Genomic DNA, 26,237 nt, shown 5'->3' with positions numbered 1-26,237 from the left:
GATGTGGACAGAAAGGAACCTTACTTCATTGTTGGTGGGAATGTAAACTTGTTCAACCACTTTGGAAAGCAGTATGGAGGTTCCTCAAAAGACTTCACATAGAACTCCCCTATGACCCAGCAATCCCACTTTTGGGCATTTACCCTAATGTTTACAAACAAGACCACACTAAAGCTACCAGCACAACAATGTTTATTGCAGCATTATTTACCATAGCTAAGATATGGAACCAACCCAGATGCCCCTCGGTAGATGAATGGATCAAGAAAATGTGGTATATATACACAATGGAATTCTATGCCTCCATCAGAAAGAATGACATTGCCCCATTTGTTAGGAATTGGAAAGGCTTGGAAAAAATTATATTAAGTGAAGTAAGCCAGGCCCAAAGAAACATAGGTCCCATGGTTTCCCTTATTTGCAATATCTAGTATATGTATGAGTCAAGCGGAAAAGGTCAGATAATGTGATGTCAGGAAAATGAACCCTTAGATATGTATTTTAATGTTTTTTTCTTTCATGCATGTGTTTCTAACGCATTTATAAGATTATCTCTTTGTTGCTTTGTATGTCCCTCCCACACAGTATAACCCCTGCTTTCACTATATTTGATGTCAGTATAACTTGTGGAGGAGTTGGGGAAAAACCAGTTGTTTAAGAATACAGGTGGACCTGTTGCAACAATGAGAAGTACAAGTTGTCATGTCCAAAACGAGCTTTACAACGTCCGGGGGGGGGGGGGGGGGGAAGGAGGGGGAGGAGAAGGATTGGGATTGGGGAGGAGGGGGGAGGCTGGGAAGGGAGGTGAAGGGTAAACAAAGGAGGAGGCTGCAATGCTTGGTAAGAAATGTACGCATTATCCTGCCCATGTAATTGTAACCCCTCTGTACAGTATGTTCACAAATAAAATAAAATAAAATTAAAAAAAAAAAAAGAAATACTCTGATTCTGGAAGTCCCAACCAACTGGACAAGGCTCACTCAGGGCTATTGAACTAAACAGTTGAATGCTAGTAAACAGCAGAAAAATGAGGTTGAACCAGTCCAATCCATGATGGTGGAGATACAGGTGGTGGAGATACAGGTGACCACACATTTATCTTCAAGTTTATGGGAACTTTGAGATTTTACAGAAGAAGTTAAAGGAGCTGTGCCTATCTGGTAACACAGGTAATCTGGTCCATTACTGTGTCAATTCTTGACTCTGAAAGGAATTCAGGAGAAGCTGTGATCACCATCATCATTTGAGGTTCTGGTTCTCATGAGATCATTTCCCCTCCTCAAGGTGTAACATCATCATTATAGGCAATCGTCTACATTTGAGGGTGATCTGTCCTGCAAGGATCTGCCAGGCCTTAGGGGCAGTCATAAAAATGTCACACATCATTCTTGTCCTTCCTGAAGTCCAAGGTGAGGAAAGGAAAAAGACTGCAAAGGAAAAACAAAACAGTGACAGGGAACAAAACAGATATGGTTAGGCCAGTGATGAGTGCTCTCTTTCAGGGTCAGATGCCCTAACCTCAAGCCCAGTTCTGAATTCTCTGAATTAAAGTTCTTTCTACGTGAAGTTATGTACATCCATTCTGTTTTTCTGCAGCAGCCAACAATGCCAATAACACTTGGATTCTGAAGTGAAGATGAGTGACTTGTCTAACAAGTGATGATAAATGCCTTTGGGGGAAGAAGTTGACCTCTGAGGAGAGACAGGCCAGAAAATAGACTTGGATGACATTTCTTAACAAGTTTTATTATTAGTGCCAGGGAAGGATCGATTGCTGATCCCTTTTAATATGTTATATTTAAGCATGTAAAGCAAATTATACCTCTTTTCTCTTTAAAATGAGTGTCATTTTGTCATTTTTCCATTTCTATCAGTTTTTTTCCCTATAATTCTTCCCACCTACCTACCCCATCCTTTTCTTTGTACTCCTATAATTCCTTGATACTTAACCCATATTTTTCTTTTTTGTCTCCTAATTTTTCCTTTTTATTATCTTTAAGTAGTTGTAAAAAGAGTTTCCACTTAACAAAGCAGTTTATGAACTCTATCTTGATTAATGTCACTTCTTTCAACATTCTTACCCATCCCTCCCTCTCCCCACCCCTTTCCTCACTCTTCTTAACTTTGTAGGATATATGTTGGATTCTTGACTGATTTCTCCCCTTCTTCTCTTCATAAACCATTTTATACTTCCCATACTATAATGAAATTAACTGTTTTATTTAATAAACACTCAAATATATTAGAAACTTCCTGAGAATATAGTCCATGTTTTGTTCATGACATAATGCATGGAATGTAGCCAATTATACAGAACACATTATCTAGCAAACAAATGAATGAATATTCCTCCCTTCTAGATAGTACTGCCTATGAATACTTGACCATGAAAATTAAAGAGAATATTCAGATGACCAAAACAGTAAATACCACTTGTTGGAGAATTCCCATAATAAGGCAAATTTCTACCTAGGTGTGAGACTCATTATATATATCTAGGAAAACATGATGCTTTAAAAAAAAAAAAAAAGAAATGAGGCAATTACTGTAAGGACATATTATGCAATCATCTTAGTAACCCAAACAGGGTTGTGAGCACACACTATGAATATATAAAGACTGGCAAATTTTGCAAACAGTTCTTGCTGTTAATGTAGCAGAAATGATATTACTCTACTCAATCATCTTTGCAAAGAAGGGGCAACCAAAAATATGCACTCAACGTACATGTTACAAGGATATTGACCAGTTGTTTCATTCACTAAGATCCCCTACCCCCAGAGGCGGAAGTTACAACGATCCCTATTTTGCCAATGAAGAATCAGAGGCTGCAGAAATAACACTACTGGTAAATGGCACAAAAAACACCTCAAGAGATGATCCTGTGGCTTCAAGCTCAGCCTCATTTCCACTTACCACCATCTGTTTCCTGGGTTCAACCAATTGCAGCATGGGAAGTGCAACCAACCTTGGGAGGAAATCCTATTTCCTTCCTGAGGAGCCAAGGCACTGGGCCTGCCCCCAGAGACTCTGGTTCAGGTTGTCCCTCCAAACTCTGGGATGGATTTAGACTCAAGCTATGGCTGTCCTACGGCCTGCACTCTAGCTAGCACACACCATGATTTACTGGTGAAGTGGGAACTGCAAAGGCCCTCTAAAAGAACAAGGTGAAAATTCATATCCCTAATTTCAAAGGCACTGAGCGCTTTGATTGTCCAGGATCTGCCTTCTCCAGGAATGTACCACCCCTCTCTGGGTACCAGCTGTAAAAAGAACATCAGTGGATTGCAATGTGTTAATATGAGAAGCAGCAGTATCTCCCCACTCTGCCCTCCATAGACCTACCTTTATCTGTGTCACACCCCAGTAGCTTTTCTCATCCCGCAACACCTGACTACCTTGATGGTTTTCATCATCAAATCACCTCATTCTCTTCCTTCACGCCTCTTATTATAGGTTACAGTAGTGTATTTATTTCTTGGCTTTGTGTTGAATGTTGTCTTCCCAATGATTTGTAAGCATTGATTCAGAAGAGGTCAGACAGTTGTCTTCTCAATCGTTTGTGAGCCTTGGTTCAGAAGAGACCAGATTGGCTGATTGGCCAAACACCACACCTCTTGCTCTGGTACAGGAACTTCAACTGCCGAATGAACGAATGAATGCACAAGTTCATAAAGAAATGGAGAGTCTCATGCATATGATGGTTACAATGTCCAGGCCAGAAAAGATACACAGAGGAGTAGGACTCTGAGATGGAAAGTGTATTGGATTTCTTTTTATGTCTTCTCTTCAGTTCAAATGGGAACCCACTCATCGAAGTTCTAGGTGAAGATTTTTGTACTGAGGTTTACACATACAAGTGCTATTCCAAAGAGAAAATGAACTGCACCGCCGTGATTGTTTGTTTCCAAAGATGGTTAAGAGCCAGCAAGATGAGCACTTGCCAGGAGTGTTTGGCGAGGAGATCCCTGAGCTAAAAATGGGGGTGGGTGGTGTGGATGGTATCTGAGGGTGCTACGAGCTCTCTGCTCCTGATTCCAGGTGCTTTTCCTTCTGTTGAGCTGAGAATGGCATAGCTTTTTTTATTTCTTCCCAAAAATATAAGGCTGACATATATTTCTCTGCTCTGTTTTCTTCTGCTGCACATACAGATGAAGTATTGTCTGAAAACTTTCTGGATTATAAGAACCGTGGAGTCAATGGTTCTCATCGTGGTCAGATCATCTGGAAGATTGATGCCAGCTCTTACTTTGTGGAACGTGAGTACTCTATAACCATTCTTGTTCAGCAGAAATGATTGAAACAAAAATTCAGCTTCTCTGTCCTTTTTCATGTTGGTCTTGCCTCTATTTATAAAGATATCTTGCAAAAGAGACAAGCAGATTTAGTGAGATCCTTAGAAAGAATTTCAGAGTAAAGTTGTGAGCTTTAGAATGGTAGAGAATCAGAGCCATCTAGACCAGTAGAGACTTTTTTAGTACTCAAGAAAGCTTTGAGCAGTGTTCATGAGCCTTTGGGCTTGGGACTTTTTGTCCTATGTCCATTCGTTACTATTCCATGATGTTTCCAAGTGGGCTCCAATTCACTCTAGGTGACAGTTCAATAGGATGGAGACAATGTGAGAGTTCTGTCAGGCAGGTTTCTCATCTACTAACATTTCTGCACATACAAGCCTGTTTTTGTATATCCTATCAAGATACTTTCTTATTCTGTCATTGAAAAGAAAACATTATGAGAGTTGAGGTAGGATATTTTCCCCCATAGGCTCCATGTTGCATTTTTTTTTGTATAGACTTCATGTTTTCTAGCTGAAAAGAAATTTAAAGTACCCAAGCCCAGGTTCTCTTCTGCTTAGGCTTGGAAGAGCACTTTTATGGACAAATTCTTTAATGAACTTCTTGATTTTGGTCTATCTGGGTGTGAGAGCTCTTAGCAGGTATTCATTTATTCAGTATAGCAGGTCTGAAAGGAAATGGGGATGCTTGTTTTTCTAGCTTTCCAGGTCTCAGAGGCAAAAGGATATATGGCCAGGAATCTGAAGTTATTAGTGTCCTTGACTTGTGGTCCAAGAAAAAACGATATCCTCTAACATGTCCTGGTCTCTCTCTTTTTTTGTTGTTGTTGATCATCGTGGGGTTTCAGGCTCAGGGGCTGGGTGCTGACTGGAGCTCTTTTTGCTCAAGGCTAGCACTCTACCACTTTGAGCCATGGCACCACTTCTGGTTTTCTGGTAGTTAATTGGAGAAAAGAGTCTCGTGGACTTTTCTACCCGGGCTGGCTTTAAACTACAATCCTCAGATCTCAGCTTCCTGAGTAGCTAGGATTACAGGCACACTCTCGTTTTTATTTTTTCATTTGATAAATATTTTGTAAAATCTGTTGTTCTTCAAGGACTAAGATTTGAAGATGGAAGACTTGATGCCTGCTCTCCATAAACTCCTGTGTGTCTGGTTCTGGCAATGACTCCAGCACCTCTTTTTTGTGTTGGCTTATGCAAACTGAATACTCAGGAATTTGGGTGATGCCCAGGTACAAAAGGGGTAGAATTTTATGAGATGTGGCTGCTGGCCTTGACTTTGAGCTATCTGTAATGAAATTCCTCACTAGAGAATTCCTTTTTCTTAATAATTATTTCCCTTGACTCACCGATGCCAGACAAAACACTCCAAACCCAATTTCTGCTACCATCTGCCCAAAAGTTTCCTGGCTTCTCTTTTGTACTGTGTCAGCTGAAACCTCTGTCCTGCTGCCAAGGCCTAGAACTCATCCCTCTGTCCTACTGCACACATCCTCCCAGCACACGTTCTTTGCCTCATCATGCAGACCTCTCCCTTTACAAATACCATCACCTAGCAAAAGAAACATGGCTTGATTGGCGTATAAAGATGACTTCAGCTAGTGATATATAATAGAAACCTCCAAACCTTCAGTAAGAACCAAAAAGATAATTTAAAAAAATTGTATTACCAGTGACTGTTAGACTTCATAATTGGCTTCCCTAACCTATCTATGAAGAAAGTTTTGTTTGTCCTTTTTTCTTATGGGCCTATTTTCTTCCTTAAGTCCTAACTAATTTGAGAAATGGCACAAGAACCTTTCGAAGGTCACAGGGTGGTAGCATTTCTCCATGGCACAGGAAAAAGCACAATTTGTAAGACTATCTTTTTAAGGTCAGGGGAATAAATATTAAAGAAAAGGAAATCTCTGAGTGGGAATTTCAATATGATTGGCCCAGAATCAAGTGCCATGTGTCCCATATACCTTGACAGTATAAAATTTCCTGTGTCTTCATCCACATGAGCCAATGAAGAGATAGGGATCTGTGTTATAAGTTAATCCAGCACTAGGTACCAATGTTTTACACCTATGATTCTAGCTAAAGACTGGGGATCATGGTTCTGAGCCAGCCTGGAGAGACAAAGCTGGGAGACTCTAATGTTTGGCTAACCAGCAAAAAGCTGAAACTAGCGATGTGTCTCAAGCAGTTGCACACCAGCCATAAAAGGCTGAGCAAGAGCACAGTCCTAAATTCAAACCCTCATACCAGCATGAAAACAAAAATCTAGCAATAATGTTATGCCTTTCAAGGCAGTGTTTAAAGATTTCTGTGATATGTAGAAAAATGGCTATATGTTTATCTAAAAATCACAAATCATTTCATATGATCATCTTCATTAGCAATACAAAAAGAGTTTAACTATCATTAGAGAAATATATAAGCAGCTCTTTAAAATATAAGCATTGTTATCATCAAGTGAAGGCATATTTAAACTTGATTAAGGAACAGTATCCTTTTTTTGAAATAGTGTCTTGTGTAACATTTCAGGCTGAACTTTAACTTGCTGTGGGGCCTAAATTGGTCCCAAGGTTGAGATCCTCTAACTTCTCTTCCCTAAATGCTCAGATTCCAGGCCCAGGCCATGGTGTCCAGCTAAGGAGCAGTGTCCTACAAAGACAAAGGTCTGTGAAGATTAGATTCAGACTAACTAAAAGTTTAACACCTTAGGAAAACAATATGTAAAAATTGTCCTTGTGTAAACCTGCGTAGATTCTTGTCCTCAGCATATCTGTTAGGCTGTCAGTATTTTGTTTTGGGAAAGTGGATGAGAGTCAAATGCAAAGAGTGGGTATCTGCATTTTGCAAATACATCAAATGAATGATCAACATATTAAGAAGATGTTATTTTATACTAATGCAGTATAATTTGTCAAATTTCATAAATTGACAAATATAATTTGTCAAAAATAAAAATTTATCAAGACAAAGCTTAATTGAGCTTGAAAATGATTTGCATGTTAACTTAGGGCATAGTATATAAATCAAATAAATTAAAAATGTTACAATGAATTACAGCTTCAAGAGTCTGAATGGGTCAAGTGCTTGGGAGATGGAGAAAGGAGAATTATAAATTCAAGGGCAACATCAGCTACAAAGCAAAACTCTTTCCCAAAACCAAACCAAATCAAGCCAAAAGTAAAAAATGAATTAAAATTGTACATTAAATTATATATATGTATGCACACACACACATACACACACAATTTGTGTGTGTAGTCCTGAGGCTTGAACTCAGAGCCTGAGTACTGTCCCTAAACTTTTTCCACTCAAAGATAGTGCTCTACCACTTGAGCCATAGCTCTACTGCTGGGTTGTTTTTGTTTTTTGTTTGTTTTTGGTGGTTAATTGGAGATAAGAATCTCACACTTTCCTGCCCAGGCTGGCTTTGAATCATGATCATCAGATCTCAGCATCCTGAGTTAGCTAGGATTACAGTTGTGAGCCACCGGTGCCTGGCCAAATTTATATTTTTAATGTAAAATAATTTACATTTTCAAAAATGTATGATTGAGGGGCTGGGAAGGTGGCTCAGCAGAGTGCTTGCCTTGCATGCATGAGGCCCTGGGTTCGATTCCTCAACCCCACATAAACAGCAAAAGCAAGAAGTGTCGCTGTGGCTCAAGTGGTAGAGTTGAAGAGCTCATGTCCAGCACCAGGTCCAGAGTTTAAGCCCCACGACCAAAAAAAAAAAAAAAAAGCAGATTATTATTCAAAAGGTGATAGAAGTTTTTTATGATTCAAAATACCATTTTATAGTCTGCTAATAATGATAAATTATATATAGTGTTTTCTTGAATTAAAATAATAATATAAAATAAGTTTCCCTTCGTATATCACCTTTATAGTAATAGAAATTTTAAAAATGTACACATATAAAATAAAATAACATTTTCCTTATACTTCTGTAGATTATTTTTATTTATTTGGGGGTTTTTGCCTTTTGATATTTTTCTTGAGGAAAGTCTACTCTCACATTGTATATGATCTCAGATCTGCAGTGGTTTAATAGCACATTTCGTTTGGGGTTATGATTTAATCTAAAAGTAAGTAATTGTGATTGGTTTATATAATTTTTAAATGGTCTGACTAAATCATATTTTGAAAGTATCATCAACTTAGAAATATTTTAAACAAATATCCTTTGTATTCTCCAAGGAACTACATGTATGTAAAATACCAAAAATTATATATACACATATGTATGTATATATATGTACATATATATCCAGAGTCATTTTCTATGGTCTGGCATGATTTTTCACTAGGGGGCATGTAGAATTTGACTTTAGGAACAGTGCTAGAGTATGGAGACTGAAGAGGTACAAATTTTAACACCACAGCAAAAGATGTGTCAAATTTTTAACTTTATCCAACATGATGAGTATGGTATATAAAGGAATTGAATTACCACATCTTAGTTTTAATTTTTTATTAACTGCACAAGTGGGATTCCGTTATGATATTTCTATATATACATACAAAATACCCCAATCAAACTCACCCCCTCTACCAGTTTCCCTTCTTCTCTCAACAAAGTGTCATTGTTCTATTTTCATACATGCATATGAAGTACTTCAGCCTTGGCTACTCTCCTTCACACTCTCCATTGACCCTTTACTATCATTCAAAAGAGACTGCTGGATCACATTGCAATTCTATTTATAATTTCCTTGGGAACCTCCATTTTGTTTTAAAAAATGTCAGTCCCAGTCTCCATTCCCACTCACAGTAAGCTAGGGTTCCCTTACCTCCACTGCTTCACCATTTGTGACCGTTTGTTTTTGATATGTCATCTTAACCAAAGGGAAGAGAGATGTGGTTTTATTTTGCGTTTTCTTGCCACTGGCATTGTTTGTGTGGTCCCCTAGGGAGGCCTTCAGAACTGAAGCACCTAGCAGGGGGAGGGGATACAGAATGCTGACCATCTTGGTCTTCATCTTCAGCTGAAATCTGCTGTGTGTCTACCTACCTCAAATTCTAGTTGGGAGAACTGAGTCACGTGGCTAGAGCCTGGTTGGTAAAAGCCACCACCAAGGTGGCTTCCTTGTTCACGCAGTTTGTGTCATCACAGTCATGGCTACATCTTTCACTCTGTCCAGCCTAATCAAGGAACCGTGGCCACGGGGCTTCTGTACCCTGCCTTAGTATCCTGCCCCTGACTAGTGCCATCCAGCACCAATCCTCTCTCAATCCCAGGTCAATCTCTCAGATGTGATCCCTTTGCCATTTCTGCTGTCACTTCCCAGCGTGTGGGACATGTGACCTGGAATCACGCCAGCAATTTCTAGGAGAACCCCATTGTAGCACATCATTTTCATCACACTATCTGGTTTAGTGCATTCAGCTATGATAACAAAACACCTAAGTCTGAATGAGTTATAAACGATGGCAATTTATTCTTCACAGTTCCAGAGGCTGAAAAGTCCAGGATTCAGTGTCTGGTAAGGACTCTTCTGTGCTTCCAAGATGGCACCTTCTTGCTGTGTCAGAAAGAAGGAATCCAAGAGGCTAGAACCTGTTGTATTATTCAACCTCTTTCACAGATCATTGATTACTCTGTCATCTCCTCCCCAGTTCCCTACCTGTTAGTATGCTTACATTGTCAACTCAGTCTTATCTTTTGGGTTGGTAGGGGAACTGGGGATACACTCAGGCCACAGAACCATCCTAACTTAAAAACAATGCCAGGCACTGGTGGCTTCCACCAGATCTCAGGAAGCTGAGATCTGAGGATCAGAGTTCAAAGCTAGCCCAGGCAAGAAAGTCCTGAGTCTCTTATTTCCAATTAACCACCAAAAAGCCAGAAGTGAACTTGTGTGGCTCAAGTGATAGAGCACTGGCCTTGAGCAGAAAAAGGTCAAGACCAGCTCCCAAGTCCCTGAGTTCAAGCCCTAGTACCAGCACTAGGTAAATAAATTAAATTAAATACACAGCAACATCAAGCCACAGCAGCTCCTGATTTTACATAACAGAAAATATAAGCAATTGATTCTGTTGAGAGTTTAAAGTCATGTGAGTTCCATGTCTGGAAGCTGCCAGAATGTTCCTGCTCACCCTGAGCTCCAGCAGGAACTTCCTGCTGAGTGAGAGGTGATTTATTTATCCCAGGAGCTTATAGACTCCACATCTCCTGTTAGACTCTCAGATTCTCTCTCTTCATCTAGAAAATGAAGGTGATGTTCACCCCCCACAAGGTGACCTCATGAAAATTACCTGAGAAAGCACAGGTGAAGTGCCCAGGTATACATCTGGGAGAGCATGCGCTTTATAAACACCAGGTGTGCTATGTAATTAGGAGGCTTTGAATTAAGGATTGTGGGCATTGCTCCAAGAGTGATCAGGCAAGGAATTTACCTTCCGCTTTGATTTCTGCTCTGGAAAGGGACTTCTTGGTGCCTTGGTGACAAATGGGGCTTGCATGGCTTAAAAGCTGTGAGTTTTCTGCAGGGAAATGGTGTGCAGCCGAAAAGTAAGAGGCTGAATGGCACTGAAGGAAAGGCAGGGCTTTGGGGAGACCTGACTGACTTCCCTTCACCGACTAAAGTCCCTTCTGTTACATGCTTTCCCCTCCTCGCTGATGGCACAGTAAAACTTGGGCTGGAACTGCTGGAGCTGGAGGCAGACAGCCCTGCCACACACACAGGGTCCTCATCAGACCCCAATCCATATGGGTAGTGTGGCATGCTGCTGGAATGTGTTATTTGGATCTAGGTAGGTTTCAGCAGGACTACTGTACCTTTTGAATCTGTACAGCTAAGGTTTGTACCAAGGACTTCTATGTTTAACCACATGTTCTCATTTTCAAGGGATGTCTCAATGTGAGGGGAAATAAGCATTTGGGCAGAGGCTTTAAGCCTCCATTTAAGTCTACTGGAGGAGACTAAACATTAACCCCTGCAGCTCACACTGCTTCACTGGTTTTGTGTTGGGAACATGCATAGCTCCATGTAAACGCTTGTGAGAATGAACATCAAGATCATTGCCCTGCTGTGATCTAACCCCATAGAAACCATGCTAAAAGATCATCGTGGTTATATTTGCACTGCATTTCCTAGAGGAATTGGTCTTGTTCTTGTGATTTTTAAATTTTGAGAAGTAGAGGGTTTATAGTAATACTTCTAAAATCTTTTCCTTTCATCCTTCCTTTCCATTCACTCCATGCTTTCACAGCTGTCCCTTCTACCCAGACCAACCCACAGTCCTGCCTCTGGGCCTAGCCCATTCTCATGCTGCTCTTCCTAACTTCTGCCCTTAAATGATGCCCCAAAGAACTAGGTGCCAGTGGCTGACTTCTGTAACCCTAGATATACTCAAGATGCTAAGATCCAGAGGATCACAATTCAAAGCTAGCCCAAATACAGCACAGCATCTCCAAAATCACCAGTAAAAAGCTGTGGTGTAGGTGTGGCTCAAGTAGCAGATCACCAGCCAAGCAAACAAGCTGAGCAAACATGAGATCCTGAGTTCAAACTCTGGTTGTACCCCCCAAAAAACAAACAAACCTGAAAGAAGTACTCTTGCCAAATAAAACCCCCCGGGGTAATAAAGGAAGGAATCCAAGCCACCAAATCTGTAATGTGACAAAATGGAAATATTAATACAGCAATAGTTCTGCTCCTTTGATAGTACTATACCATATGATAAAATATTTTATATTATCTTACTAGAATGTCAAAAGTATATAAAAATGATTGAAATTGGATGGGCTCGGAGAGGACTTTGTTGAAGAGGTCTTAATAAAAGCAAGATTGCAGGGTGGGGCACTTAGGGGTACAGAGGCACCCACAAGCAGAGCCAGGCAGGGCTCGTACTTCTAACTCTGTTGAAGGAAACAGCCAGCTGCAGCTGGCTGGATTCTGTTAGCAAGTATGGATAAGAGGAAGGCACTTAGATTTCCTGCAGTGTAAGTAGCCGTTCATTGCTTGGTGTGTGTTGTTTGTTTGTTTGTTATATGATGATGGACTTAAAAATAGGTTTGGAGATCCTTCGTGCAAGGCAAACTTATGGGAAACTTTCAGTTGTGGCTTCCAGCATAAGAGAGGAAAGAAGAGGGCTAGCCATGCTCTGGCCTACTCTGAGCTACCATTGGCTATCCTAGAAGTGCAGTGGCTCGGCCTGGCCAGGGCCAATGAGCCAGTGGGGTGTGGCAATGAAACGCTAGGTATTTTGTGTAGACAAACAGAACAGAGAACTATGACATGGCAGGCAAGCCAATGGGAGAAGCCAAATGGTGCATAGAGCATAGACCACCCCCATTGTCTTAGTAGTATTGGGGTTTGAACTCAGTCATTTGCTGAACTTGCTTTCTCAGCTTTCCCTACTGGGGCAGAACCTACAGCCCTTCTTTCTGATGATTATTTTGGGGCCACAGTTTCACAGACTTTTCTGACCATTCAGGCTTTGACTGTGATGCTCTGGATCTCTTCTCTTGAGTAGCTAGAAGGTGGGAGAGACAGAACTGTTATTAGGGTCCAGGTTTAGCTGCCTGTGGTTGTCTGCCCTACAGAAGAGCCTAGTGATATGGATTGGTGGGTTGTCATATCGCCATAGTAACCAGAACATTAGTGAAGGCAAAAAATAAAAATAAAAAATAAAAACCCAAGTCCCTGGAAGTAAAGGGGGAGAGATAGCTTGATTTGTTGAGGCCCATGACAAATCAGATCCCTAGACTTTTTAGATTCAGTCCTTTTCTGTCAACTCTTGACCAGAGTGCCCAGCAGTGTGAGTAGAACAGATGGCAGAGGACAGGCGGGGGATGAAAGAGGAAGAACTCTGCTTCTCCTGACTACCCTACAGTGCCCCTTTTCTTAACAGGGAAAAGCTAGAACACAGTGATTTTCACCTATGTAGACATGGTAGACTAAACTCAGAACTCTACAAAAGAATTTATTCTCCTCCATCTTTCTCATAGCTATCCACACACAGAATGAATCTCTTTGGCATAAAAATCTCAGCCAGAACTGTTCACTGGTGGCTCATGCCTGTATTCCTAGCTGCTCAGGAGGCTGAGATCTGAGGATCATGCAAAACCAGCTTGAGCAGGAAAGCCCAATTATCTCCAGTTCATCACAGAAAAAAGCTGCAGGTGGAGCTGTGGCTCAAGTGGTAGAGCACTAGCCCTGAATAAAAAGAAGCTCAGGGAAAGCACTCAGGCCCAGAAAAAAATCTCAGCAAGAGCACTAAAGCACTATTCACCATAGTCAGATTATGGAAACAGCTCAACAGATGAGTGGATCAAGAAAAATGTGGTACCTATACATAATGGACTTTTACTCCTCCTGCTAGAAAAAAATGATACTATGTCATTTGTAGGGAAATGGATGGACGTAGAACAAATCATGTTAATTAAAGTAAGCCAGACTCAGAAAGACAAACAGTGCATTTTTCTCTCATATTTGGATGCTTGATATAAAATACAACTAGGCATGATAACATATATAAGGTTATGCATTCACACACAAACAAACTAAAGGAGAATCGAGTCAGGGAAGAAAACCAAAGACCTAACTCCTCAGAACAACTGAACTACTGCTTCTCAAAGTGAATGCTAGGAAATGGAAACATGCTTTTTTGGGGGGTGGGCAGGGACAAAGGGAAGCCCAAGAATGGAAGGAGAATTGGGTGAACAAATGCAGTCATTGTATTCAATGTATACTATGTAAAAGATAAACTATGTCACTTGTGAGTAAGGCCAGAAAGGAGAATATAGAGGAGAAAGAAGGAAAGTGACATTTGCTCAAGAAGAATTGTACTCATAACCTGACATGGAATTGCAACCCCTTTGGAGAACTACTTAAGAATAACCATTTCTTTAAAGTAGGGAGATAATCTTAAAAAACTCTCATCCAGAGAGGCTGAGGTCCTTCATAGCTCTGCCCTCTGCAAGATAGGCATGCATCATAGTTTCCTCTAAAAGCCTGTGGAAAGGGGAGGGCAAGGAGAGGCCAAATTTGGTAGGCATGCATGTGGGGCAGAGAGGGGACTGACCTACCTAAGATGCCATGTCTGGACCTTCAGCCAGGAGGGTGAGACTATGTCTGAAGGGCATGGCAAGCTGATCACCCAGTGTCCAACAAGACAGATAGTCATAGCAGATGGGCACCGAGACGGCCAGGGTCATTTCCCAAGATGTCCCAACTCAGCCCCAGGGATCTGTATGTAAGCCATAGAGATTTGACCCCGGGCTGTGATTTGGTTACAGCTTCTTTCCTGACTAAAAGATGAAAAAGAGTATAACTAGCAGCTAAACTTCTGAGCACCTTAAATACATCACTCCGTATATTTTTTAATTTTCCTTTTTTTTTTTTTTTGCAACTCCTGAGGTATGAACTCTGGGCCTGAACACTGTCCCTGAGCTCCTGTTGCTCAAGGCTAAAATGCTCCCACTTGAGCCACAGCATCACTTCCAGCTTTTTCTGAATAGTTTATTGGAGATAAGAGTCTCATAGATTTTTCCTGTCCTGGTTGGCTTCAAACTACTATCCTCAGTTCTGAGCCTCCTGAGTATCTAGGATAGCAGGTGTGAACCTTGCTCCCATAGATTCTTTATGAAAATTCTAGATGGCAGATGTTATTCTCACCTTTGGGGAAGGGATCTGAGACACACAGGAAGATAGTACAGCTGAGCTCATATTCACAGATAACAAATCTAGGCCCGATTCCTTCGGAGCCAATAGTGTCCCCATAAGACCAAAGTAGGCCCACAGGATTCCCACCACGAAGGTAGAAACTGGGTACACAATTCTGGCCCCATGGAGGGACGAGGCATTGGATTATACATCAGAGGAAATGCTTAAGTAGGTGTTATTCCCGAAGGCTTGACATGATTGGCAAGGAAATGATTTGTACCTCAGTTTAAGAACCCAGATCTCACTGTACTATTACATCCATAACCAGAGACATTGGGAGTTATGTTAGCCAGATTTCTCCTACTGTCAGAAATACCTGAGATAATTAGTCTGGGAACCATGGCTTACTCTCTAACACCAGATACTCAGGAGGCAGAGATAAGGAGGATGGCATTTCAAGGCCAGTCCATGCAGAAAGTTAGTGAGCCCTCATGTTGGTTAATAGCTGGCCTTGGTGACACATGTATATGATCCCAGACATACATGGTTTAGTCTGGTTGGGCAAAGATAACTAAAGCAAAAAAAAAGTGCTAAGGGCATGGGTCAAATGGTATAACACATGCTTAACAAGCACAAGACCTTGAGTTCAAACTGTAGTGCTTCAAGAGGGGGAAAAACAATAAGAAAGAAATATAAAAGAGATAATCAATTTATAAAGAGGAAACATTAATCTGATCACATAGTTACGTAGCTTACAGTCTATGATGGGTTGGACCTGTGGCTTTACACTATTGGGGGCACCTCACAGGGGGCGTCATCCAGAAGAAGTTATTCATCCAGGGACCATATGGGAAAGACAGAGGAAGAGGAAGGCCCAGGGTCTTATTGTCCTTGTTAAAGCTTTGCCTCTAATGACCACAGAACTACCCACTAAGTCCTACCTCTGTCTGGTAAGCTTCACCTTCTCCCTAAGTTTCCTGGAGACTAAATCTTTCACAACTATCCAAACCATAGCAGTAGTCAAAGTAGATCTAAAAGTCTTTCAGGAAAAAAAAAATCAAAAAGTTCTGGAGTCAGTTTGAGACTGTTCACATTATTTAGAAGACGCATTATTGCTTGGGCACAGGTGGTTTCCACACGTAATCCCAGCTACTCAGGAGGCTGAGATCTGAAGATGATAATTTGAATCAAGCCTGGGCAGGAAAATACATGAGACCTTTATCTCCAATTTACCAGTAGGAAGACAGAAGTGAAGGTGTGGCTCACAAGGTGCAATTCAGCCTTGAGCAAAATAGCTCAAGGACAGGCCCTTTGGTGAAGCCCCAGGACTGGCTCACACACAGAGGCAGTCTTGTTCCTTCCAGAAAAATTGAGGACAAAATCAAAGTAAAGCTCTTCCATAATTTCAACTTCTAGGTAATATTTTTAAAGTTTGGGATCTTGCTAGCATCTCCCGTTAGAGGCGTTTAATAAATATTTATTCAGTTCATAGATTCATTAAGCTCAATATTCCAGTGTGTAGAGCATGAGACTCAAAAACAGTACCCATGAAGTCCACAAATGCTCCTGGAAGCCTTTGCTAGAGGAAGAGTTGGAGACTGGGAGGGCTCCCAGACTCCCTGTCAGACCTATAGCAAGAGTGTACCCCAGGGAACCGTGAGCTGGCTCTGTTCCTTGTAATTCAGAAGTGGTAGACAAGTCTTATCTTTGAAAGTAGAGGACTTGATTCCCTAACAAACAGGGCCTAATTCCCATGGGGAATCTAACCAGTCCCCTTCATGATCCTCCACGCCCCCGAACCGACTACTGAGGTCTGGAAGTAGATGCTAGAAGAGCAGTGGAAGAGGAGGGGGGCTGTTTCCTTTCTCCATTTCTTAAAGATCAGGAGCAGAGTCCTGAGAAATTAATGTAAGAAATAAAATTTTTACAGATCTAAGAATACAGGTGGTAGAGTGTTACACAGCTTACAGGAAGCTCCAAAGTGAGAAGTGGTCATCAAGCTAGCCTATGATAGGAACAGTTTCACCAAGACTGCGACTCCTGAGCCTACATAGCAAAGACATGCTCCTTAAAAAATTGATGTCTGAGCAGAGCTGTTCTCTCATTCCCTCTGTGTCTCTCTCTCCTTCCCTTCTTTCTGTCTTTCTCTGTCTCGTTTATGTTTCTCTGTGTCTCTCTGTTGCTGTGTTTGTGTCTCTGTCTCTATCTCTCCGTCTCTGTTTATCTCTGTCTCTTTATCTCTCTCTGTCCTTCTGTTTCTGTGTCTCTGTCTCTATCTCTCTGTCTGTTTCTGTCTATCTCTGTCTCTTTCTTTCTCTCTCTCTCTCAGGCCCATGTGAACAAGCTCTCTACCACTTAAGCCATACTCCAAGGCCTTTTTATTGTTTTTTTATTGTTTCTGAAAATGTCACCAATTGTTCCCAAGCTGGCCTGAAACTTACCATCTTTCTGCCTTCACCTTTTGAATAGTTGGGATTGCAGGCATGTATCACCTTGCTCACCTTAGGACTATTTGCTCACTAATAACGTTCCTCTTGCTGGAACTCAGAAAGCTTCTCTTACATCTGCACGTCCAACCAGGACGGTTCCTGGTCATAGGACCACATGTTTAAGAGCCTCAGGTGAAATGTCCAAGTGAGCCAAGTGGGCTGACACCAACCTACTACAGTACAACCGTGTCTACAGACCCTCTTCCCAGACAGTTCCAGTGCAGCTCGAGAGCCAAGAGCCATGCCTCCAACTCCAAAATATTCTTTCAAGGGGCACAATGCCAGCAAATTCTCATCTTATAAACACAGCTTTTCCATGAAATCCCATACCAGTGCACCATAATGTCCCTTTTTGATTGTTGCAAGTCTGCCTTCTTAATGTCAAAAAAGTAGAGTTACAATATCCTAAATCCTTATCCGCTGTGACAGGGGAAATCAGCTGCCCATTAAATATGCAGTGTGCCAGATGGACTGGCATCATTATGCAGGCTTTGAATTTACCAAGCCCTCAATGCCAGGGAGCCAAACTTGGTGGGTGGGCTTTCCTGAGGCTGGAAACAGCAGGCCTGAATGCTCCTTGCCAGAAGATTTTACCCAGAAAACTATTCAGCCTTACCTGAACCTGCCTAAATGAGTCTTAACAGAGTGTCATATGGATGAGAAAGCTTAGTGGACATCTCCTCGGGATCCAGGGGAAATGGGTCAAAGGAAATTGGAAAAGAAAATGGAGAGCTCTGGAAGCCTTTTCCACTGGAGTCAATTCACAGAGAAGCTCACTCCTGGTAGCCACCTGCCAGCCATCTCCTGGTGTAGCCCTAATATCTCATTCCCAAGATGAAATCACAGGTATCAGTTTTACCCACCTGCAGGACTGGCATTCCCCACACCATTCTGTGTGGGCAACACCCTGGCAGCTCTCAGTACTAAACAAGGCCACAAGAATGCTAGAGATCCTGATTCACAAAGGCTGCCCTATTTTGTACTACCCCCTGGAAGACAGTAGAAGGAGGCATGGGGGCGATAGTCTCTATTCTGGTAAGAGGATAAATTGGGGTGAGGCTCCCAAATGGTCCTGGATTCACTTCTTCACTGTGGACACTGAAAAAGCCATACAACTTCCATAGAGGGCCTCTCTGTGAAACAGTTTTATAGTTTTATAGTGAAACTGTCCCAATCATAAAAACATCCACTTCAAAGGTCTTAAGAAGGACTTATGAAACAATAACCCCTCTGTACAACACGTTAATAATAAGAAAATTATATATACATTAAAAAAACAGAATTGGACGTGTGGCTCAATTTGAAAAGATTACATTGAAACTTCTTCATACACACATGCAAAACACTGCCTTTCACATATTTATATCTTTGTTCCAAATATACTCTTGCACTTTTTGGCAGCACTAATCTGGGAGATGTTGGTTGATGTCTAACCGATGTATACACTTCTCAGAAAGACTCTGAAAGACCTGCCAGCAGGTGAAAAGCTGGCTGGAGACATTTGCAGTCAGAGTGGGATATGGGAATGGATGGCTCTGTCACTTGACCATTTGTGTTTGTAATGGTAGCTCTACTTTCTACTTGCTGGAGCTCTTCAATAGGATGGAGTCTGTCAGCCCTAAGACATTCTGGATCCAGGAATCTCAGGCTTCCACTAATCTGACTATCCAAGGCCCTTCCCTCTACTTGGGCTGACATGTGGGGATCTTGCTTCAGTAACTCAGAGTTAAAGACTTTTCTGCCTAGAAGGCACTAGAATTCATGAGAGTGCTACTGCTCCTTTTTCTCTTGGCCATAAGAAGCTACCAAGATCCCTGCTATCTGGTCTGAATGGCTGGAGGAGGCTTTTAGAGAACTCAGCTGATCACATCCAGGACAGAGGATGGACAGCTCTGGCAGCTGTGTGATGTCCTTTGCATTTGTCAGTTGTGGGGCTTGAACTCTGGGCCTGGGTGCTGTGCCTGTGCTGTTCAGCTCAAAGCCAGTGCTCTACCGCTTGAGCCACAGTGCCACTTCCAGTTTCTAGTGGTTTATTGGAGACGAGAGTCTCATGAACTTTCCTGTTCGGCTGGCTTTGAACCGTATTCCTCAGATCTCAGCCTCCTGAGTAGCTAGGATTACAGGCGTGAGCTACTAGTGCCCGGTTATTCTTTCCTTTTTTTGGTAAGTGGTGATTGAACACAGGGTCTCATGCTTGTTAAGCAAGTGGTCAACCCCATTTGAAACAGGCCTCGGTCCTTTGTATAGTTAGTTATTTTTCAGGTCGGATCTCCCATTGTTGCTTAGGATTGGCCTAGACCCCAATTTATCTTAATTATACCTCCTGAACAGACGGAACCACAAGAACAGACCACTATAGCCATTTGTTGGTTGAGATAGGGTCTAGCTAACTTTTTGCCCCAGTTGATCTCAAACTCTGATCCTCCCAATCTCTGCCTTTCAAGTAGTTGGACTAACAGACATGAGTCACCATGCTCTGCTATTTTAATACTCTTCTCAAAGACCTAACTTTTTGTGTGCTTGATCTTCTAAATGTTTCCTTCCTATTTATTTACGTTCCAATCCAATTTTTATCTTAGATTAGTTCCTTCTTTCTTTCCATGGTTGTTCTTTCACTTTGTGATTCTTTTTCCAATTTCCTGTCATTGCTGCTTGCTTTGCTGGTTTTTCTCTAATATATGCATGACTGTAAATTTTTCTCTAAGCAGTTTTTATTTTGCCTTATTTTGGTGAAATCATTACTGAAGCATAACACATACACAGAAAAGTACACAAATTTAAATGTAGAGCTTATGAATTTTCTGAAAGGGAATTCTTGTGAGTAAACAACACCCAAATGAAGAAACAGAGCTCTGCTCCTATTTTAACCCATTGTGATTCATTTCATGCCTCTCACATATCTATGGCTCTGTCTGAGATCATTCTTCCATTTTTATTCCCCCTTGACACTACCAGGATTTGAATTCAGGGCCTTGGTCTTACTAGGCAGCCTTCTACCACTTGATCCACTCCTATGACCCTCTTGTGTTTAATTATTTGCAGATAGTGTCTCATACTTTTGCCCAGGAAGCAGCCTTGAACTGTGATCTTTTCCTTTAAAAGGACAGAACTCTTGTGAATGAGTCTTTCAATGCAGGCTACTGGTGATAAGCTCTCTTGATCTCTATTTGTTGGAAAACATCATTACTTCACTTTTAATTAAAGAACAATTTTATGAGATACGGAGAATTTAACCTGTTATACAATGACTCTAGACATCAGAAACTGAGGAGTTTTGAGTGTGGACGGTAATCAGCACTGAAGTAGGAAAGAGATTGTTTTTAGTTTGGCATTCTGGAACCTGAAATATGTTCTTCCTATAAATTGAAGCTCTAGTGTCATTTACAGTGTTTTGTTTTGAACACGTTTTATCATACTTGCATTTAAACATGGGGTTTATTCTATTATTCATAAGAGATTCATCAATAATATAAAATTCGACTTGATTTTTAAAGATGAAGTTTTCACAAGTGCTTTTTAAATCATTCTAATTAACTGTTTTGCATTCAAATAAGCAGGCAGCTCATAATTTGGCTATGACAGAATCATAATTTCATCACATGGCAGTTTCTATAAGTTTAGCAGCTATGAAATACATGATACCATCCTTTCAGTTCAAAATTAGACTTATTTTTCCAGTTATTTTCCATTTTAATTTAAAATTACATTAATATAGCCAGAATCTAGTCTTTCTCAACCTCTCTCTTTCTCTGAGACATCATCTTCACCTCTGAAAGTACCTTTTCTGTCCCAATAAAGTACACTTTCACTCTATGTATTTGTAGCCAGCATTCTAAGTCATAATACTTGTGAAAATATAAACCCATCTTAGCGATACCATCACTAAGTTTTGACAGATCATGATGGTATTATTTAATAAAAATAAAAATTTGTTTTCTGTTTGATTCAAATATTACTTCAATAATAATTTAACTACAAAAGTATCATTGGAATCACTAATGATGGAAGAGCAAGATTTTATTTATTGTGTCAATCCAAATTAATATGGCTATTAAAATGACATATTATTTGGAATACTTCCTTCTTTTGAGTCCTCTTCACTCTCTTGTGGCCCCAACCAGAGCTTTGGAGTCACAGCTTAAGGAGGAACTAACCATCAGTATCAGTTTTAAACTAAAATTCCCAATGTTAAATCATAGTGAAACCTTCAACCTTGCATGCTGTGTTCACTTTCCATTGCTATTACAGAGAAATGAGATGCTTGACTTCTAAGGAGTTGTAGTTTGGCTCACTGTTTCAGGGATTTCATCTATGATCACTTGCCCCCATTACTTTTGTGTTTGTGGCAAGTCGGTACATCATGTACATCATTCTGGAGCATGTGGTAGAGCAACCTGCTTGGCTCCTGGCAGCCAGGAAGTTAAAAGCAATGGAAGAGGAAGAAGCCAAATCCCATCATGCCATCAAGGATACACTTCCAGTGACCTAACTTCTTCCCACCAGGCCCACACTTGATGGTTTTACCATCATCCAATAGTGGGCCTTTGGGAACTACTTAGGATTCAAATGATAACCAATGCCTTGTCATTGAACCTTAATCCCATTTATACCCATGTATTTGGAATCCCTGCTCCCTTTCATTTTAATCAGAAGTTACAGGTGTTCTGTAAGGTGCTTATTTCCTAAAATCCATTTAATTCATGTGTTTTATATCAAAAGTGAAAATGAACATATTGCATGTAGGATAAGGTGGGAAGTCTTAAAATTTTATGCCAACATGTTACTTCTCCCAAAATCCTGCTCTTGTTATTTTCTCTTTCTGAAAATAAATATCCTTCAGATTCAGTTTAATTGCTATCTTCTTCTTCCATTGCTTCTTGATCTCATTGAGTACATACTAACATTTTTCTTTCTGTTCCACCTTCTAGATAACTACCAAGGTTCACTCTAACAGCAATTGTAGCTTCTCAAGTTACAGATGCTTCTCATGGGGTTTTGAGGATGGGGCTTATAACTTTTTCACATCTGTTTCGCTAATGAAATACTAGTAGATAGAAGTTTATTATCCTCGCTAAAGAATGTTGCCCCACAATATAATTTAGTTATTTCTGCAAAAATAAGCAACTTCGCAATAAAAGCTATCTTGCCACTGTGCTAACCTGTTCTTATCAGATTCATCGATTCTTTTCATACTTTAGATTACAAAATTTGAGTGTTTAGCTTTTGCAAATATTGTAACATGTGGGGAGAAAAAAAATAACCTTTGCCATGAAGTTCAGATATTCATGGTGTTGGCTCCCATTTGGGCAATAGCAGGAGAAAATCATTTTCCATTCAAAGATTGCTCTTCTGGATTATAGAATTCTAGGCTAACCGTTATCTTCTTTCAGCACTGTGAGACTCTCATTTCTTTGTCACCCGTTGTTTCTCTCTGAGTTGTGAAGTTACCTGTCATTTGAATTGAAGGTCATCTAGCTTTTCCTTTCATTGACTAATAGCGATTTTTTAAATTTTCTCTTGTTTTACAGTGATGTCTGGTCTCTTTGTTATTTCTTTTTTTTTTTTTTAGGTAAGGGGTAGGTTTATTCTGTAGACCTGCTGGGACCAGGCAAGGTTGGCACACCACGTAGCTGGGAAAGGCCTAGGAAAGAGAGAGAGCTGGAAAAGAGAGAGAGGAAAGAGAGAGAAAAGAGCTTGAGAGGAGCTAGACAAGAGCAGAGAAAGCAGAGAGAGAGCAGAGAGAGCTAGAAAAGAGCAGCAAGAGGGCATCTGGGCCTGGGCTAGGCCTTATCTAGGGTATGGGCAGAGAAAGGTGTGGCCACATCAAATTCAGATGTGACCTCAGCGGATGCAGATGTGACCTCTTCCAGGTGTCCCAGTTGCCTAGGTAACACAGGTACTGGGTGGAGACTTTGCTGCGAGGAGGGTGGAGTCTGCTGGCCATCCAGGAGCAGACCTTACATTCCAGCCTTTTAATTTTATCATGAAATAGGGCGAGGATTCTGTCTGGCTACTTCCTGCTGACAAGGGGCGTAAAAGGCTGGAATTTGGTCCCCTCCCAGAGAAGGCAGTGAGCAGCAGCTGTCCCTTGGTGGCGTGAGTCTTTAGATGAAGTCTAGAGAAGTCTCATGAGCATTGAGGGGCTGGAAAAAAAATACTAGACAGCAAATAAATGGCAAGAGGAAGGACTTGGGGCTGAAAATGTTGGTAGAAATGTCCCTAGCTACTTCTGACATCTGGCGACTAGGTAGAGAAATCAGGTGACAAAGGCAAGAATATAAATTCCTGTTCAGTTAATAGATAGACAGGTATAGACATTGGATGGGCAGGCTTCTTACTCCTACTGACCTCCCAGCTCTGGTTAATTTTGAAAGGGCAGGCACAAAGTAGCTGATGTGACATCTCCTCTTACTCCTCTCCATGTTCCCTTGTTCCCCAGACTGGCTGAGTCTAGGTGCTCATTGCTGGGATGGCTTGTCCCAGTTGGTATTCAAGGAGGTTTGAACTCAAGGCCTGGGCACGATCCCTGAGCACTTCTGCTCAAGGCTAGTGCTCTACCACTTTGAGTTACAATAGCACTTCCAGGGTTTGGCTGGTTAGAGATAAGAGTCTTGAGCCATGCTTCCAGCCTGGCTCTTTGCAGGTTAGTTGGGAGATGGAATCTTAGGGATTTTTCAGCCCGGGCTGGCTTTGAACTGAAATCTTTGCCACAAAAGCCCTTTATTATTTCCAATTAAAGCAACAAGGAGATCAAGTAGAATAAGTAGAGCTTACCTGCTCCTTATCAAGAACTGACCAACAAATATTCTGCAATGACAAAACTCATTAGATGTGATGAAAATTTTAGCATAGATATGCCCAGTATTTTAGAACCATGTAGTCAGTAGTAGAATACACAACACAAAACAAAAAAGGCAAAACTCAAAAGACATTTTTGCTAACAAAGCACATCAGATGGTTGGGCCTCAGTTACCAGGGCCTGTGAAAAGAGCAACTTGTTAGCAAGGCACCTTAGAATAGATGGATGGAGTAGTAAGCTTGGTGGAAGGTTAAGGGTCAGATGGGGCCAAACCCTTAACCCACCACGTGGCCAAGATGGCGAATTCAAGATGATGAATTTCTGAAAGAATGCAAAGAAAGCCTGAACAAATAGACCAAGCCTACATTGGCGAGCCTTTGAGAGGAAACCTAGAGGGGGGTCCCTGGGACCCAGCCTGCGTTGCACTCTTCAGGGCACAAGCCAAAATGTAGAAAAGAGAAAGGGAGAGATAGGTAAAGTTGGTCATGAATGGCAGAGAGAGAGCAAAGAGAGCCTGAAAGTAAACAGACTTCTGACCGTTTACCATTGCAGTGGCAAAAACTGTCTACATTTGAGAATGGCATAAAAATGAGGCGCTCTGGCTTTCCAGGGAGTGCAGGAGGCATTTCAAAGGGGTTTCACGGCTCAGGCGTGACACGCAGCACCCCATTAAATGAGTAGGAGAGTCAGTCTGGTGAGTGAAGGAGAGCTGACCAGGCAGAAGCGGCGTCCCGACTTCCCCTAGAGCTCTCTAGAGAGAGCAACAGAGAACTGTAGAGCGTAGTTTCACTCACCAGAGTAGAGAGGTGGTGTGGACATGGATGTGAAGGCAGCAATGGTATCGATGCGCTGATTCCACCGCAGACAGACTGGTTCGCAAAAGGCCATCAGAACTGTGGGTATTCCTCAGAGCAAAAAGGGAAGAACAAACAAAAAAGAAAAAAGAGGGGAAAAAACCCAGAGAGAAATCCCAGCTATCCTGACTTTAAGCCCTTTATCCGAGTCACGGCACCATTTATGTTAGGTTTTTAAAAGGAGGTAGCTGAGTAAGAACAGCAGCACGCACGTGGTATTCAGGTAAGGGGTAGGTTTATTCAGTAGACCTGCTGGGACCAGGCAAGGTTGGCACTCCACGTGGCTGGGACAGGCCTAGGAAAGAGAGAGAGAGGAAAGAGAGAAAAGAGCTTGAGAAGAGCTAGAAGAAGACAAGAGCAGAGAGAGCTAGAAAATAGCAGCGAGAGTCTGTGTTATTTCTTAAACTATAGCTTGATATTGTTTTGTTGTTGCTGTTTTGTTTGGGTTTTATTTTCAATTCTGACGTTTGCACTTCAGGCCTTGTACTTGGTAGGCAACTCTTCCATCATGAACACCTCTAACCTTTTTTGCTTTCAGGTATGTGTTGCATTCTTGGTTGAGTTCTGGCTAACTTTTCACCCGGGTTGTTCTTAAACTCATCCTACCGGTCTTCACCTCCATGGTAGCTGAGATTACAGATGTGAGCCATTGCATAAGCTAAGAATTTTGACATTTAGCATCATAGTTTTTCTTCTCTCCTTTTAGATCACAATTGCACACTTTCCAAGCCTGCTAGTATCCTTGGTATTTGTTTGTTTAGTATCTCCTCTATAGTTTCCATTCTTTTTCTCAACATGCTTCATTCTAGAAATTTTTTTTCTGACCAATTTTCCAATTCCCTAAATTTCTTCCCTGTTTTATTCTTTGTTTTTTTAATCCTTTATTTAAACCAATTCAGTTCACTATCTCAAAATTATAGTCTTTTGGGTTTGAGGGTTTTTAAGAGTTGTTCAAGTTCAGACTTTGTTGATTCATATTAGAGACTACATTCCTTGCTGTTGTATCTCATGCAGTTATGTGTGTGTATGTGTGTGTGTGTGTATGTGTGTGTATGTGTGTGTATGTGTGTGTGTGTATGTGTATGTGCCAGTCTTGGTGCTTGAACTCAGGGCCTGGTCTCTGTTCTGAGCAATTTGCTTAAGGTTAGTTAGTGCTTTACCACTTTGAGCCATACCTCCACTTCCAGA

General features: G+C 41.2%; 1 protein-coding gene across 1 annotated transcript in view; it reads left to right on the top strand.

The window, feature by feature from the left end:
- Nucleotides 1–26,237, top strand: part of Hecw1 (HECT, C2 and WW domain containing E3 ubiquitin protein ligase 1) — a 173,418-nt gene that overhangs the window by 12,542 nt on the left and 134,639 nt on the right. The window contains exon 2 of the mRNA XM_042694973.1: nucleotides 4,152–4,259. Within this exon, the coding sequence (XP_042550907.1) occupies nucleotides 4,152–4,259 (108 nt within the window). The remainder of the gene's footprint in view (nucleotides 1–4,151; nucleotides 4,260–26,237) is intronic.

This window comes from Dipodomys spectabilis, unplaced genomic scaffold (genome assembly GCF_019054845.1).
Source record: "Dipodomys spectabilis isolate Male_0828 unplaced genomic scaffold, ASM1905484v1 ptg000178l, whole genome shotgun sequence".
NCBI classification, from domain to species: Eukaryota; Metazoa; Chordata; class Mammalia; order Rodentia; family Heteromyidae; genus Dipodomys; species Dipodomys spectabilis.
The sequence above is the reverse complement of the archived record's forward strand: the minus strand, read 5'-3'. Positions and strand labels throughout refer to the sequence as shown.